The sequence below is a fragment of the Varanus komodoensis genome, unplaced genomic scaffold, assembly GCF_004798865.1.
Source record: "Varanus komodoensis strain SLA01 unplaced genomic scaffold, ASM479886v1 scaffold15, whole genome shotgun sequence".
NCBI lineage: Eukaryota > Metazoa > Chordata > Lepidosauria > Squamata > Varanidae > Varanus > Varanus komodoensis.
In genome coordinates this window covers 25,338,559-25,351,877 of record NW_025335440.1, presented here as the reverse complement: position 1 = coordinate 25,351,877, position 13,319 = coordinate 25,338,559, and the positions used below count along the sequence as shown (strand labels likewise).

Sequence of the window (13,319 nt, the reverse complement as noted above, 5' to 3'; positions counted from 1 at the left end):
GCCTGTTAGGCAATTTTTAACTTTTTTTTTTTTTTTTGCTGTTACATCTAAGGAATATGAAAAGCATCAAGGTGAGCACAGTATCATCAGTTCAGTTCATGATGATCCATAAGTGCTCACTTGTAAATGAAAAGTTTGTGGCTTCCAAATGCTTCATGCTAAAAACCTATCTTTATTTTCATTCAGCGTTCCTTACCATGCACTTAAAAAACATTTCTGCTAATGCCTGGATTGGACTGAATGATATCAATTGGGATCGTCATTACCTTTGGACAGATGGAACTGGTGTCTACTATACAGACTGGGGCAAAGGGTTTCCAGACCATCATGTAAGTCTTGCCTGAAAAGTTGTTCCTTCCTTTTTCTCACATGCAACAAATATCCTTGATGTTTCATTCCTACAACCAAAAGCACATCAGGGAAAGTATCCAGAACAGACAATGGGACTGTGGACAATTTCCAAAGAAACCTTGTGTCAGAAATGACATTTGATCAGTTTTGATCAGAATGAGATCTGCACATTAAACTTTTAAAAAGTTCTTCAGGTTTGACCATTCATACTTAACTCCATCTAGGATATTTTTTCCATGTTTGCATTCTGCAAGAAGGTAAGTGCTAGAGCATAATGTGTCGATGCGCCACTTCCCAATCAGAGTTAAGGTGGAGAGTGGAGATGTTTGGAACCACATCTCTCCCATCTCGCTCCCTGTGCTCCTGATCCTCTCAACAGGAGCTGCTATCTAGCATTTCTCTTAACAGTAATCTCCCATCTATCCCCTAAGTACTGAGTTGTTATGGCTAGTAAGACCAGCCCTTTGGACACTGCATATGTTCAGAGGCACTTTGATAATGCCAAGAAACTTGTAAGAATGATGTTTACATGTCATGATTAATGGTTACTGTTCCCCTTTGCCCCCCACCACGACTCCCTTTTAAATCTCCACACTCTCTTTCAATCTCCATGGCCATTAATCCATTTCAAGTTTAATTTCAGGCAACAGCCCTCCTTCCCCTCCCCTCCCCTCCCCTCCCCTGTGTGTGAAGAGCTGCCTCCCTTATGCAGACAATTAGCCAAGGAAAACAAAAACAGAGGTTCGGTAAGATGGAGTACTTCGTATCGTCTCCATCTGATTGGTCAAGACATAGGGTTTTGTATGCATATTTGCATTTGGGCTTGGTGTACTCCCTTGGCATTTTCCTTTTCTTGTCACGGCTAGAGTTCAGAATCCATGTCTCCTGAAGAGGTTGAAGAGTCATCCAAAAGGGCAAAGAGTTAGGCTAAGGGCATGATACGGAGATAACAAAGATGCTGCCCAGCCAGGAAACAGGAGACTTTTGAGACCAAGGAGCTAGCTGAGAAGCAATGAATCAGCAGCAGCTAGCAATTTCATAGCTGCTACTATAGCTGCCATGATTCAGAAGATGGGTCACTCACAGCTTCATCCTCCTGCGTATGGCTCAGAGATAGAAGGTTGCCTGGCATGCACTGTGCTTTTGCTCTGAGTCTGGCGTGGACTTGACTCTAGGGACATCCAGACCTTGTGGAACCTGTCCCATGTGCATTTTGTGGATTCTTTGTCCTGGTGCCTGCTAACAGTTTCTGTATTTTTTCAGTGTGCATAAGAGTGCACACAAAAACCCATTAGAATTTTCACCACAATTTACCACAAACATTAGGACATAAAAATTAACACATTTTCCAACATTCCATCTAGCTTTTCCAAGTGTGCACAATTTACTGATATTTTTGGATGGGCTGATGTCTCAGTGCAAACTTGCATTTTTCCAGACAAATAGATTTGCATAGATTTGGGGGAATTAAAATCGATCAAAAGTCTGTAGACTTGTCATAGCATGGAGTGGCCAGTCTTCTCTGAATTTTGTGGATCCAGTTCTTAGAAATCCATATGTATTGTAGTCAATCCTGGATTTCTCCAGCATTGCTGCTTGGCACCTTTTCTGCTCTTGGAGTCCCAGGAGCGATGGTAAAAAGATTGGAGTGGGAATGGCTGCCAAGTCAGCACAGAAACCAACTCTAGAAACTTCCTGGGTGGAGGTTTCAGTATGTTTCAGTATGTTTGCCAGAGTCCACTGAGTCCTTTTGCTATCACTACATCCTGTGACCAGGGGAAGTCCCCCTCCCCCTCGGGGTTTTCCAATGTACAGACTTATCCTATGTTAGGCACAACACGAATGCAATGCAATGGATATGTATTTACACACAGAGCATCTGACTTGGCTCTGAAAAGCACAGAATCATATCTCCTCCAATCTGAAAAATACAGAAGGAGAATTGTGATCACAACTGGAAGTTTGTACAACGTAGAACTCTTCTTTATTCCCTAGGGTGACTGTGTTTTTATAAATGCTAAGCCTGAAAGATTGGCAGGAAATTGGCGAAATCAATACTGTAAAACTAAGAAAAGCTACATTTGCCAAAAAAACGTTGGTAAGTTTTTAGAAGACTTGCAGCAGAAAATTATTTGTAATTCAGATGTAGTCCAAAGCCAGTTTTCTATGATAAATTATTCTGGGCAGAAAGAACATAACTTTGTTATCTTTAAATGCATGTACTGATGTACTGATCAGTCTTTTCTTTAGAAAGTGTCAGCTATGATAAATATCATGCAGATATGTAGAAATGATGCATGACACCAGAGAACCGTGATTAGGCATCCCCAGTAAATAACCTGATTTCCCCTCGCCTCACTCTATTCATTCCACAACCCATTTCACCTCACTCCACAACCCATTCATCAAGAACAGACCAGAAAAAACCTGCTCGTATAAGTTGAGCTATATTTTTGTGTCATACACATAGTTCTGCTCAGTTACTCACAATGGTAACCTATGTCTCTGAGGTACGTGCAAACATGTGAATGCAAGAATAGCACCCGAATCTATATGCTGCATATATGTTCACTGGCCCACTTAGAAGGCTGAACAAGTCTTCTGCAATGGAAAGCAAGTAATTACACAAGAGTACCTTTCTTAACCTGGAAAGAATAGAGATATCATTCAAACAGGCCTGGGTTTAACTCTTTAGAGATTATAAATATAATAGATTGGCCAGCATGATCCAGATTTTTTTCTTAGAAACTGAATACAACTATATTTTGCCACAGTGAAAATCTTCACTGAACTTTTAGGTTGTTAAAACACTGTATTTCAGATTTTTGGAACCCTAAGATAATGAAATGTGGGGAACAGCAATATTTAGCATGTCAGCATCATGTGAAACCAATTTATGTCATTAGAGAATATGTGCCGTCTAAACTGACCTCTGCCTTTTCTCTGCATTACTTTGCTGCATAGATCCAGCACTGCCTCACCACGAAACGACCATTCCGGCCTCCGGCTATGTCCCTTATGGAAACAGCAGCTATTCGCTTGCTAGCCCCAAAATGACTTGGGAAGAAGCACGAAGAAAGTGTCGCTCCGAGGGGGCAGAACTTGCCAGAGTTTTAACTCCCTACGTCCAATCATTCCTGTGGCTGCAGGTGTTAAAATATGGGGAGCCGGTGTGGATCGGGCTAAACAGCAATATGGTAAGAATGGCAGGCGGCCAAGAGCAGAAAGCTATTCACCCATGCGAGGGCTTTGAGCATGTCCGTAGCCGTACCCATGCCGAGTCTTGCGATACGTTGCCAGCACAGGGTTTTTATCTGTTGACATTGTGGACAGTTTCCTCCATTAGAATCTCTTCCAAAACAGGGTTAGATAAAATCAGTCACCAATTTCCAGGTGTGTAGCTAGAATGCACATCTTCACTGTATCAGCAGAACTAGCAGCTCTAATATAAATTTAACTGTGGTTCTAGAGGCAGGATAAAGAAGTGTCCATAGACCTTTACAAAGGTTACCCATTTCTTTGCCCCCATCATGCCCAGGTTTGCATAACTGAGGATCCCATGGCTTGTTCTAGTCTGGCAGAGTGGTTTGTAAACTGTTCATGCCCCTGCACTTGCTGGGCCTGGACAACATAAACCTCATGCTGATGAGGCAGTCTGCGGCCATCATGCATGAAGCAGGGAAGGAAGCTATGGTGGCTGGAAGTGGATTTCTTTCCATGATCATGTGAACCTGCCCTGTTATCTATTTATGTTTGAAGCCACGCTCTGCTTCAGCCAAGGTATCACAAATCCACTCAATTTCCTCTCCTATAAGCCATCGTCCAATGTAGAACACACTACCAAGGTTCATTTTCTTTCATCTCCTAGAAGGGCTAGGAAAGACTCTTGTCCAAAGCCCTCAAAATCTATCAATAGTACTTAGCAAGATGAAAAGGAACTTAACATATCCAGTTTGGTCTTAGCTACAGTTTAGCTATTTATGCTATTTACCTATTCCTCAGTAGCCAGGTCTATTGACTTGCTCTCATACTAATACTAAATAAACGCCAATGCTAGGAGCAGTCCTAATCATTTCTAGCAGGGTATCTAAATCATATATTATCAGGTGAATGGGTATCCTGAATCTTTATCATCCATGTACGGCAATACATTACGGTGGTTTTGTTCTTTTGGATGTGCTTGTGTAGCCCAAATCACATGATTAAGTCCTCTGAATACATAAAAGACTTTATTTCTGGCTTTGTTTGCCATTTCCTGCTTAGGTTAGATGGGGCTTTTTCACTCCAGCTTGGTCCTTTGAATGCCTAAAGGAGGTGGCCTATGTGCCACTAAACATTAAATAAATAAACATGCCTGAGGCTGCAGTGTCTGCTTTCAATTTATTTTCCAATGGAGTTTTTGCTGCATTTTCCTTTAAGTGAAAGTTAATTTATCAGGCAGGAGGACAAGAAAACCAGTCTGTTTTTTGCTGTGTAGAACCACTTCAAAAAAGTTGGACCTGCAAGAGGTGTTGCCTGGGCCTTGTTGCTGCTTTTCGTGCACCCTGCCCTGCTAAATGTATGTTGGGTGCTTGTGCAAAAGGGGATTCCATATGTACAGATGGACTTGCATTGAGTTCCTGCACGTGAGGAAATTATTCTAAAGGGTCAGGGTGCAATCAGGTGGACTGCTTCAAATTGTTTCACTTTTCTTTAAATGAACTTTAAAGCTTTTACTAAGCCAAAGTGAGCATTTTCTGGTGTGCATTCTGCTTTTAGATGAATGAGAGCTACAAGTGGATAAATAAGTGGAAACTGAAATATACTCAATGGGCTCCTGAAGAGCCAAAAGAGAAAATTGCCTGTGTCTACTTAGACCTTGATGGTCACTGGAAAACAGGAAATTGCAATGAAAAGCACTTTTCTGTCTGTGAGAAGTATTATGGTAAGTAAAGCAGGGAAGATATCTTTTAATGTGAGGCATGACACTTTAATTCCAGTAAAGTATGTATTTGAATTTTGTCCCCATATTAATAAATTCCCACAGACTCTAGAAATCAGCCCTTGGCACATCTTCCTCTTTCACAGTGAATGAATGAATAAAATTTTCTCATCATATCATAACAAAGAGACGAATGAAAAATAGAAGGGAAGTGACAAATAGACAAAGATCACCATTTGGCCTTGCCTAACCACTGTCTGGTTCCACTTAGGCAAGTTGCTTAAGTCTGCAATCCCGCTCTTCCTTCCCACGTGTTTCGATCTTCAGAGAGAGCCTTCCTGCAAGTCTCATCAGTGGCAAATGCACTTATAAAGTCTTCCCTGTGATGCTGCCTCAGCTTTTGAATGTTTTCCAAGGGAAATATGATAAATACCTTGCTTTCCTCTTGGCATCAAATTGCCTTAGCGCACTGGCTTCAATGAGTCTGACTATATTTTTTAGTCCAATGTATTCACTAGATAGTGTTGAGTTTCAACTGGTAGTATATTCTGCTGTTGTGTTATTTCCTAACCCTTAGGACAGCTAATTCCATTCAGGATCTATCAATGGTTGGTCCAGTGGAGGCTGATGGCTGCATGAACAAAATTGATTAAGTCACTGTTGGGTTTAAGAACAAAAAGGGGCTCAACACAACACTCTCAAAGAGCTGGATGTCACCTTTAGCTGCTATTCTGAAACCCGGCAAGGGAAGGGCTGTTTTCAATGTGAAAATTTGAGAGCCAGTGTGGCTTAGTGGTTAAGAGTGTGGGACTGGGACTCAGGCGACCTGGGTTCTAGCCTCTGCTCAGCCTTGGAGTCATCTGGATGACTTTGGGCCTGTCACAGGATGACTATCAGGCCAACCTTCATCACAGGATTGTTGTGAGAATAAGACAGAACAGACGAGGAAAATTATATGAGCCACCTTGAGTTCCTTAAAGGAAAAGGGGCAGGCTATAATAAATAAAAACCAAATAATTCAAACAATCTGGGAATATGCCAGATCTATTCCCTAGGTTCCTTACCATTTTTCTTAAAGTAAAAAATGCAGGACCTGCATACATAAAATTAACTTGTACACATGCTTAGTCATCTTGTAGGTCTGAGGATAATTCTTTCTTCCTCTCACCCAAAGGAGAAATAGTCTCACTATGTTGCTAGAAAAGCCTTCCATTTTCTGTTTTTCAGGACCCAGAACTCTAAAAAGAAAAAGGCTGGACTTTGCATAGCCTTCTTTGATTTCCAGGGTTTTCTATTTCCAGGGTGATTAATTGGATAAGAAATCTCATTAGACTGACTTGTGGTCAGTCCTGTGGTTATTTTGCAAAGACATCACAGTTAATTATTTGAAAGGTTCTACTGCTGCTGCCACTTATAGGATTCAGCTTTTAATTCAGTTAGTGTGTACGGTAGAATTCTGCAGATTTGTCCATATATTCATTAGCTGCTCCCTCGTTTGCTTTCTCTGATGCAGCCTTTGGTCAATGTGTCCTTGCAACAGATTTGTCCTTTCTAGGGATTTTTGTATTTAGCTTGATCAGCAGTTGATGTATCCCAGTAATATTGTTTTATTTCCGAAGAACATAATGTCATCATGGAAATACAGTTTTGCTGACTTCTTGTATGGACACGCAGAAATTCTTTTCTACAGTGCTGTGAGGTTACATTTTTAAAATATTTTACTTCAAAATCTTAAGCAATATTCACACAATAATATGTGCATCTAGAATACATTCAAAAAAGTCAACTATGTTGTTACAAGGCAACAAACATATTTTAAAGAATTGTTTCAGGAGCCTTGTGTTGCACATCTAGGTCATTCCTGAGCTACAAAAACGGAATAGAGAGGGCAAAATAAAGTCTCTTGATATTGTCCTGACTTTATCAGTTCTGGCTCTTATAAAAATTGGTATAATTTTAGTGACCTATTTATGTGGTACTTCACAATGAATGGACCTTAAGCTCAGCATTCTTCAACCATGAATTATTATGTTTACAACATCCCTAGCTATGATTTGGGTATAATGTATTTACTTCCTATCCTTGTCATCATTACTGAACAAAACATTACTTTGTGTTGGTAAGACAGGATACCAGCCTCTAAGGCACATCTGCCCTCTTGCCAGCAGGTCTATTGTTTTTGCTAGTTCCATCCAGGAGTGTTTTTCAGTTCGATTTGCTTTCCAAAATATTTTATGTCATCTTCATTCATTTAAAGTGGCAGCTTATGGGAGTGGTAGAGAGCAGCACCTTGATTTAGGATGAATATTTGCACAGTAGTCTAGTTTGATGCAGAAGTCTTGCAAGCTACTTGAAGAGTGCAAGGGTCAAGTGTGGTCACATTCTCTAAAAGGATGTGTTTAGAACATGAGAGAATATTAACTCACCCTGGTGATGAACTGCTTTCAGGGCCCCAAAAGTAACAACTGCACTGTTCCAGAATCTCTGGAACCATAACCCCAACCCTAACCCTATCCCAGAATCTCTGGAAGAAGTAAAATGTGATAAATTTTCATTCTTGCAAGCTGTTGGGGTGGGACAGTCTGCACAGCTGTAAATTATATTATATTAATTTCCCAAAGTGCTTCAAATGTGGTATTACTTGGTGCTCAAGAGCAGAAGCACAGGACAGGAGAAGACCAGAGGTGGGGTTGGGCCCAAGCAACTAGCTGAGAGCATCACATGAAGGTGGAAGGCAGGTGTGCATTCCAGCCAGGACTAGATAAAGCAGTTTAGTCTGAACTGGGAAGCACAGGAATAATTTTTATCCTGACTGTGGGTAGCTATGAGCTTGCCTATATTTGTACATTAAGAGACCTATTTTAACAACTTTTGTTTGTTCGTTCCATAATAGGCATAGACCCAACGGAGATCCCAGAAGGTCCAGGAAGATGCCCTATGTTTAAAAAGAACCAGATACCTTGGATTCCTTTTCGGTCTCATTGTTATGCAATCTACCCTGGCAGAGAAACCTGGTCTAAATCATCCATGAAATGTTCTCAGTTAGGTGGGTGCAATTCTGAATTAGATTCTCCTCCTCCTAAATCTTCTCTACTTGGGAATACCTGTTTAGTATCCTGCCCTGCACTGGAAAGGGGGTTGGTCTCAATGAGCTTCTTGGCCCCTTTCAGCTCTACTATTCTATGATACTCTGTTTATGTTGATATGATAAAATAATTCATCCTGTACTATAAAGTCCTGCTCAACCATAAAGTTCACCACATTTCAGCCAAACACTACTGCTGACATCATCTAGGAAGCCACAGGATTTGGGGGCGTTCTGGCCTTGTCCTTGGAGATAGAACCACACTGGCTGCCTCCCTTGAGGTCTCAGCTTCTGACAGGGCAAGAAGGGCAGAGAAGAGGCAGAGCTGGGGACTTACACCGGCTCCTCTGAGCACTCAGCCTCCTTGCTTTGCTCTTCCTGGCTCTTTATCTGTCTACTACTGCTTCACTGCTGGTTTTGGAGGCTTCCTTGGAGCACGTGGGGGGCAGGTATAGGATTGCATGCTCAAGCTCCAGATTAATGTTATGCTTGGGCAAGTAAGAGGAAGAAATAGAAAAATGGAATGGCGCACTATCAACAGAAAGTTCTTTCCAGCTTCCATGATACAAGGGTAGAAGGAAACTGAAACAGCATCAGAGGCAGTATACTCATATATGCTAGTTGCTGGGGAACATGGGTGAGATGGTGGTCCTGCTTGTGGTTTTTCCTTGGGCAGCTCTTTGGCCAGGGTTAGAATAGAATGCTGGACTAGATGCATCTTTGGTCTGATCCAGCAAGGATCCTGCCCTGCCTGGATCTTGCCAGTAGTACAATCTGAATCCTCCAATACTTCATTATCCTTCAGAATGGATAAGTTGGATCCTTAAGCATCCAGAAATGCGTATTGTTGCTTGTACTAGGCTGCCGTTCATTCATCCAGTTGGTTGAGGCTGCCTCATATATTTCAACAAGAGCACAACTTTCGATAAGCTTACCTAACTCTTCTGATGTTTCCTAGGTGCTACCTTGACTTCCATACGAGATTTAGCTGAACAGAAATTTTTGATGGAACACACTGAACAACTCAATCATATGGACTTTTGGATAGGAATGTTCAAAAATATAGAAGGTAATATTTAAACTTTCAGTATTTTTGTATATGCCATGCTGTGAAATCTGATACATATTGTGTTGTTGTTTTCAAAGTGAAATTGCTTAATAGGAAGAGAAGTTGGTGTTAAGCAGCTGTACTAAGAAAATCAGTTCACCTTGGTATTGATGAGATTTGTAGTAAGCATTTGCAGAAAAAGCTCACTCATTTCTGAGAATATTCCATCGACTCTTAATATTGGCACGCTGATGCGATGGTGCTCTGTACCTATCCATTAAGTTATTTTGCCCTGGAAACTGCAGCTTGACTTTACCCGCCCTTTGTCCATCTACTAACCTAAGGCATGGCAGACAGCTAGCTGGACATTTGAATTCTTAACCCCACCGAAGTCTCCAAGGAAAAAGAGGGGGCTTTAGATCTGAATGGGGCCCAACGACCATATAAAATGTCTGCAAGAGGTAATTGAGAACATTGCTCAAACCCAAGGGAAAAATTCCAAGATTGCTCTCAGATTATGTCCCAGCAACCATCAAAAATTCATTCTAGACTAAATCACTGACATTAAAAAAATATCTGTGCTGGCACCCACAAAGCAGCTGAATCCCTGGTCTGCTGAAATTGATCACACTTTCCTGGAATCATATTTAACACCATTAGTTAAAGAAGAACACTTTGGATATACAGTACTTATTTTGCAATATGAAGCAAATTGCAAAGGTGTATTTGAAAAATTTGTATGCAAATATATGTTTGCAATACAGAAGACTTTACAACATTGTCAAATCTGATACTAAAACAAATAATTAAATTTCATCAAAATTTCTAGCACACATAAATTTAAAATGCATATGGTTTAATATACTTCATGACCACAGATATTTTATGTACTTCAATTAAGGAAAAGAGTTATATTATACCTATAATGTTTTATAGGTATAATATACAGAATCATTATACAGAATCTCTGCACCTAACTGTGACCAGAAAACAATTTTCCAACTGAACAAGGCTCCAATTCTACAAATTTATCAGGACTTACTTCAGAGTAAACATGCACAGCACTGGGCTGCTTGAAACTTCCATTTTAGCCTAATTTATTTTTCATGAAATACCAAAAAATAAAAGAAACTTCCTCCTCATTCTGGTCCTTGGTTAGCCAGTTCTGCAGTAGAATTCACTCCACTCATATGGAGGAAGCGAAGGGATGAGTCCGTTATTCTGATCATGACAGAATGAGATGGGATACACGGAATGCAGGAGTCTATTCTACATTGAAGAACCGTCTTTGTCCATGAACTTTTTTTAAAAAAAGTATAAATAATGGTTTTTATGCAGAGCAGTACACACTTTCCAAACTCTTCTTTCCCATTCTATCCCAGTATGACCCCTCCCCAAATGTTCCTAGAAGTCATCAGACTATCCAGAACTGGAAGTAGGAGGAACAGCAGAAATCTCTCTCTCTCTCTCTCTCTCTCTCTCTCTCACACACACACACACACACACTTTTCAAAAGCAAAAACTCTAGGGCTCTGAAGAAGCTAAGCTTATATCATTAATGTATTTAGTGTTCTGATTCAATCGCCCTTTTTCCCAAAGTTAAATATCTTAATAGGTAAAACAGTCGCTCTGATTTTAGAAAGTATTTCTGCATAGTATCTCCTTCAGTCAATGCCTTTTAGTTACAGTGCCTTCTATATCTTTCTATAGGAGAATGGATATGGCAAGATAACACTGCAGTGGATTTTGTCAACTGGAAAGAGAATCAGAGCCTCACAAATGACCAAGCAAATTTCGAGGAAAATGCGATCACATTTCATAGCGACTGTGTTTTCATGAACGGCCACACTGGGGAGTGGTTCAAGAACCACTGCAACTATAACTCCAGGGGATTTATTTGTAAAACAAACAAAAGTAAGACTTAAATTATATTGCTATATACTGAATATAGCAATGACTCTGTTTCAAAGCAGTGTTTAAGTACCGAATTGGTATGTATGAAATCATGCAATAAGGCACTCTAACTGTTCCCTGGCTAAATTCGTGCTAATTAAAGCTATCCTTGCCATATCTGTACCCACCCTCTTCATAATGATCTTCAAAGAATATGTTTCTGTGCTTCTCATGCCTAGATGGGGGATTTGACAATATTTGACAAATGTGTATATTCAGAGGTTCAAGTGTGCCTTTGAGTGCTGGGTAGAGACTGGGCAGGTTTGCTGGCAGAAAAAGCCATTTTGTCTTGACACTGCATCGTCTTCTGCCAAACTGGTTCACAGTAAAATCTGTTCCTGGTCAGTTGACTGGCTTTATAAAAATCCCTTGCATGGCTATATACCTCCTGTGCTTCATTTTTAAAAATTGTTTTATAATTCATTCATGCCTCTGCAGTTCACTACAATAAATATATGCACCATAACTTTTGCAGATTTTGAAGTGTCTCCAAGTAAGGCGTCCGTAAAGAAAGATGGTAAGACTGCTTTATTTTTTTAATAGACAGATCAAATTGTAAACATTTGTGTTATTCACAGTATGGAGCTAGTCTCAAAAGAGAACTTCTGGTCAAGGGGAGAGATATCTGGGAAACCTTGGGATGGCAGCAAAAATATCTTAAAAAGTTTCAGGGTTCTGATGCTAGGGCTTCCCTGCTTCCATGTTCTCTTCTGTCCCTCAGAAAGGCACCCACTTCCTGGGTTTGAAAGCTCTTGGCAGACCTTGATCAGGTGCAACAAGCGCCAGCACTTCTCCGAGCCTTACAAGGGGTTCTTGCGGTTGTGCCATAGTATTTAATGCTTTGCATCCACATTTTTCCATTCATAGATCTCAGAGATGGTGCTGCAGCATCACCTGGCAAAACGGCAATGGTGGTACTCCTTGTTCTCTTAAGCCTGGCCATTGGGGGCACCATATTCTATATCTACAGGAGACGTCTCAGACAACCACAGACCGCAAGTTTTAACAACACTTTGTACCAGGACAATGAAATTATTCTTCAGAGTGACTCAGAGTTGCTTGTGAACGACAAAGAGCAATATTAAAAAATCAAGGTTGCATTCCAACCCACATAAGCCTGAAAGTATGTCCCACAGAATTCAGCAGGACTTACTTCTGAATAGACAAATCTGGGATTGCCCTGTTCAGAAATAAGTAGAAGGAAGTATTTTCGGGAAAAAAAAACTGTTCCAACCAACAATGCACAAATTTACTTTCCATGACAAGCCTCATCAAGCGGAATGTTCTAAATCCATGATTATTCAGTAGAAACCTATTCTGTGCGGAATCTTTCCCAATTAAAGAACATAGAGTTGTAAAATTAAGCATCATATTGTTATCCTGTAGCAACAAAAGTGACCTCAAAATATGTTTTGCCCAGTTCAGTAAAGTATTTATGAATGCAGCCCTTTTAATAAAGTGAAAATTGAACAGATTAGTATGTAACAAATATTTGCTCCAAAAGCCTTCACAGTTTTCAAGACTCTTGCACCAGTTTTGCAAACATTTTGCTTTTGAATTTGACACGACTCCTGTGCCAAATACCTTGCAAGTGTTTATCCAAAATAAACTTCCTTCATTTTTCATAAATTGCTAAGCTCTCCTTAGCAACATTTAGAGAAACATTAAAATATTATCATACGAAGGCTGAATCAGTTTGATTTCAACAGTGACCTCCGAACAGAAGCATTTGTGATGACATGACGTGGCTTTTATCTGACTTTTCCACTGACCTAGGTGCCTGCTTTGGGAAAAATGAAATTTTATTCCAGGAATTTCAGAGAATAATGCTGGGGAAAGGAAAGCTAACGCCTTAATTAAACTACCATACATGCTGATCTTCTGATACAAATAAGCAAACAAAAATATTGTGATAAATAAACAGGTCCTATGAAAGAGGATCAGGTCATAACCAGTTTGGG

At 40.3% G+C, this 13,319-nt stretch overlaps 1 protein-coding gene across 3 annotated transcripts in view; it reads left to right on the top strand.

Annotated features, from left to right (window-relative positions):
- Positions 1-13,042, top strand: part of LOC123020729 (macrophage mannose receptor 1-like) — a 46,682-nt gene extending 33,640 nt beyond the window's left edge. For all 3 annotated transcript variants that reach the window (XM_044424853.1, XM_044424854.1, XM_044424852.1), the window contains 9 exons: positions 187-329; positions 2,347-2,449; positions 3,316-3,548; positions 5,110-5,275; positions 8,166-8,318; positions 9,316-9,426; positions 11,116-11,319; positions 11,834-11,875; positions 12,226-13,042. In XM_044424853.1, the coding sequence (XP_044280788.1) occupies positions 187-329; positions 2,347-2,449; positions 3,316-3,548; positions 5,110-5,275; positions 8,166-8,318; positions 9,316-9,426; positions 11,116-11,319; positions 11,834-11,875; positions 12,226-12,443 (1,373 nt within the window). In that variant the 3' untranslated portion in view covers positions 12,444-13,042. The remainder of the gene's footprint in view (positions 1-186; positions 330-2,346; positions 2,450-3,315; positions 3,549-5,109; positions 5,276-8,165; positions 8,319-9,315; positions 9,427-11,115; positions 11,320-11,833; positions 11,876-12,225) is intronic.
- Positions 13,043-13,319: the final 277 nt, after the last annotated feature.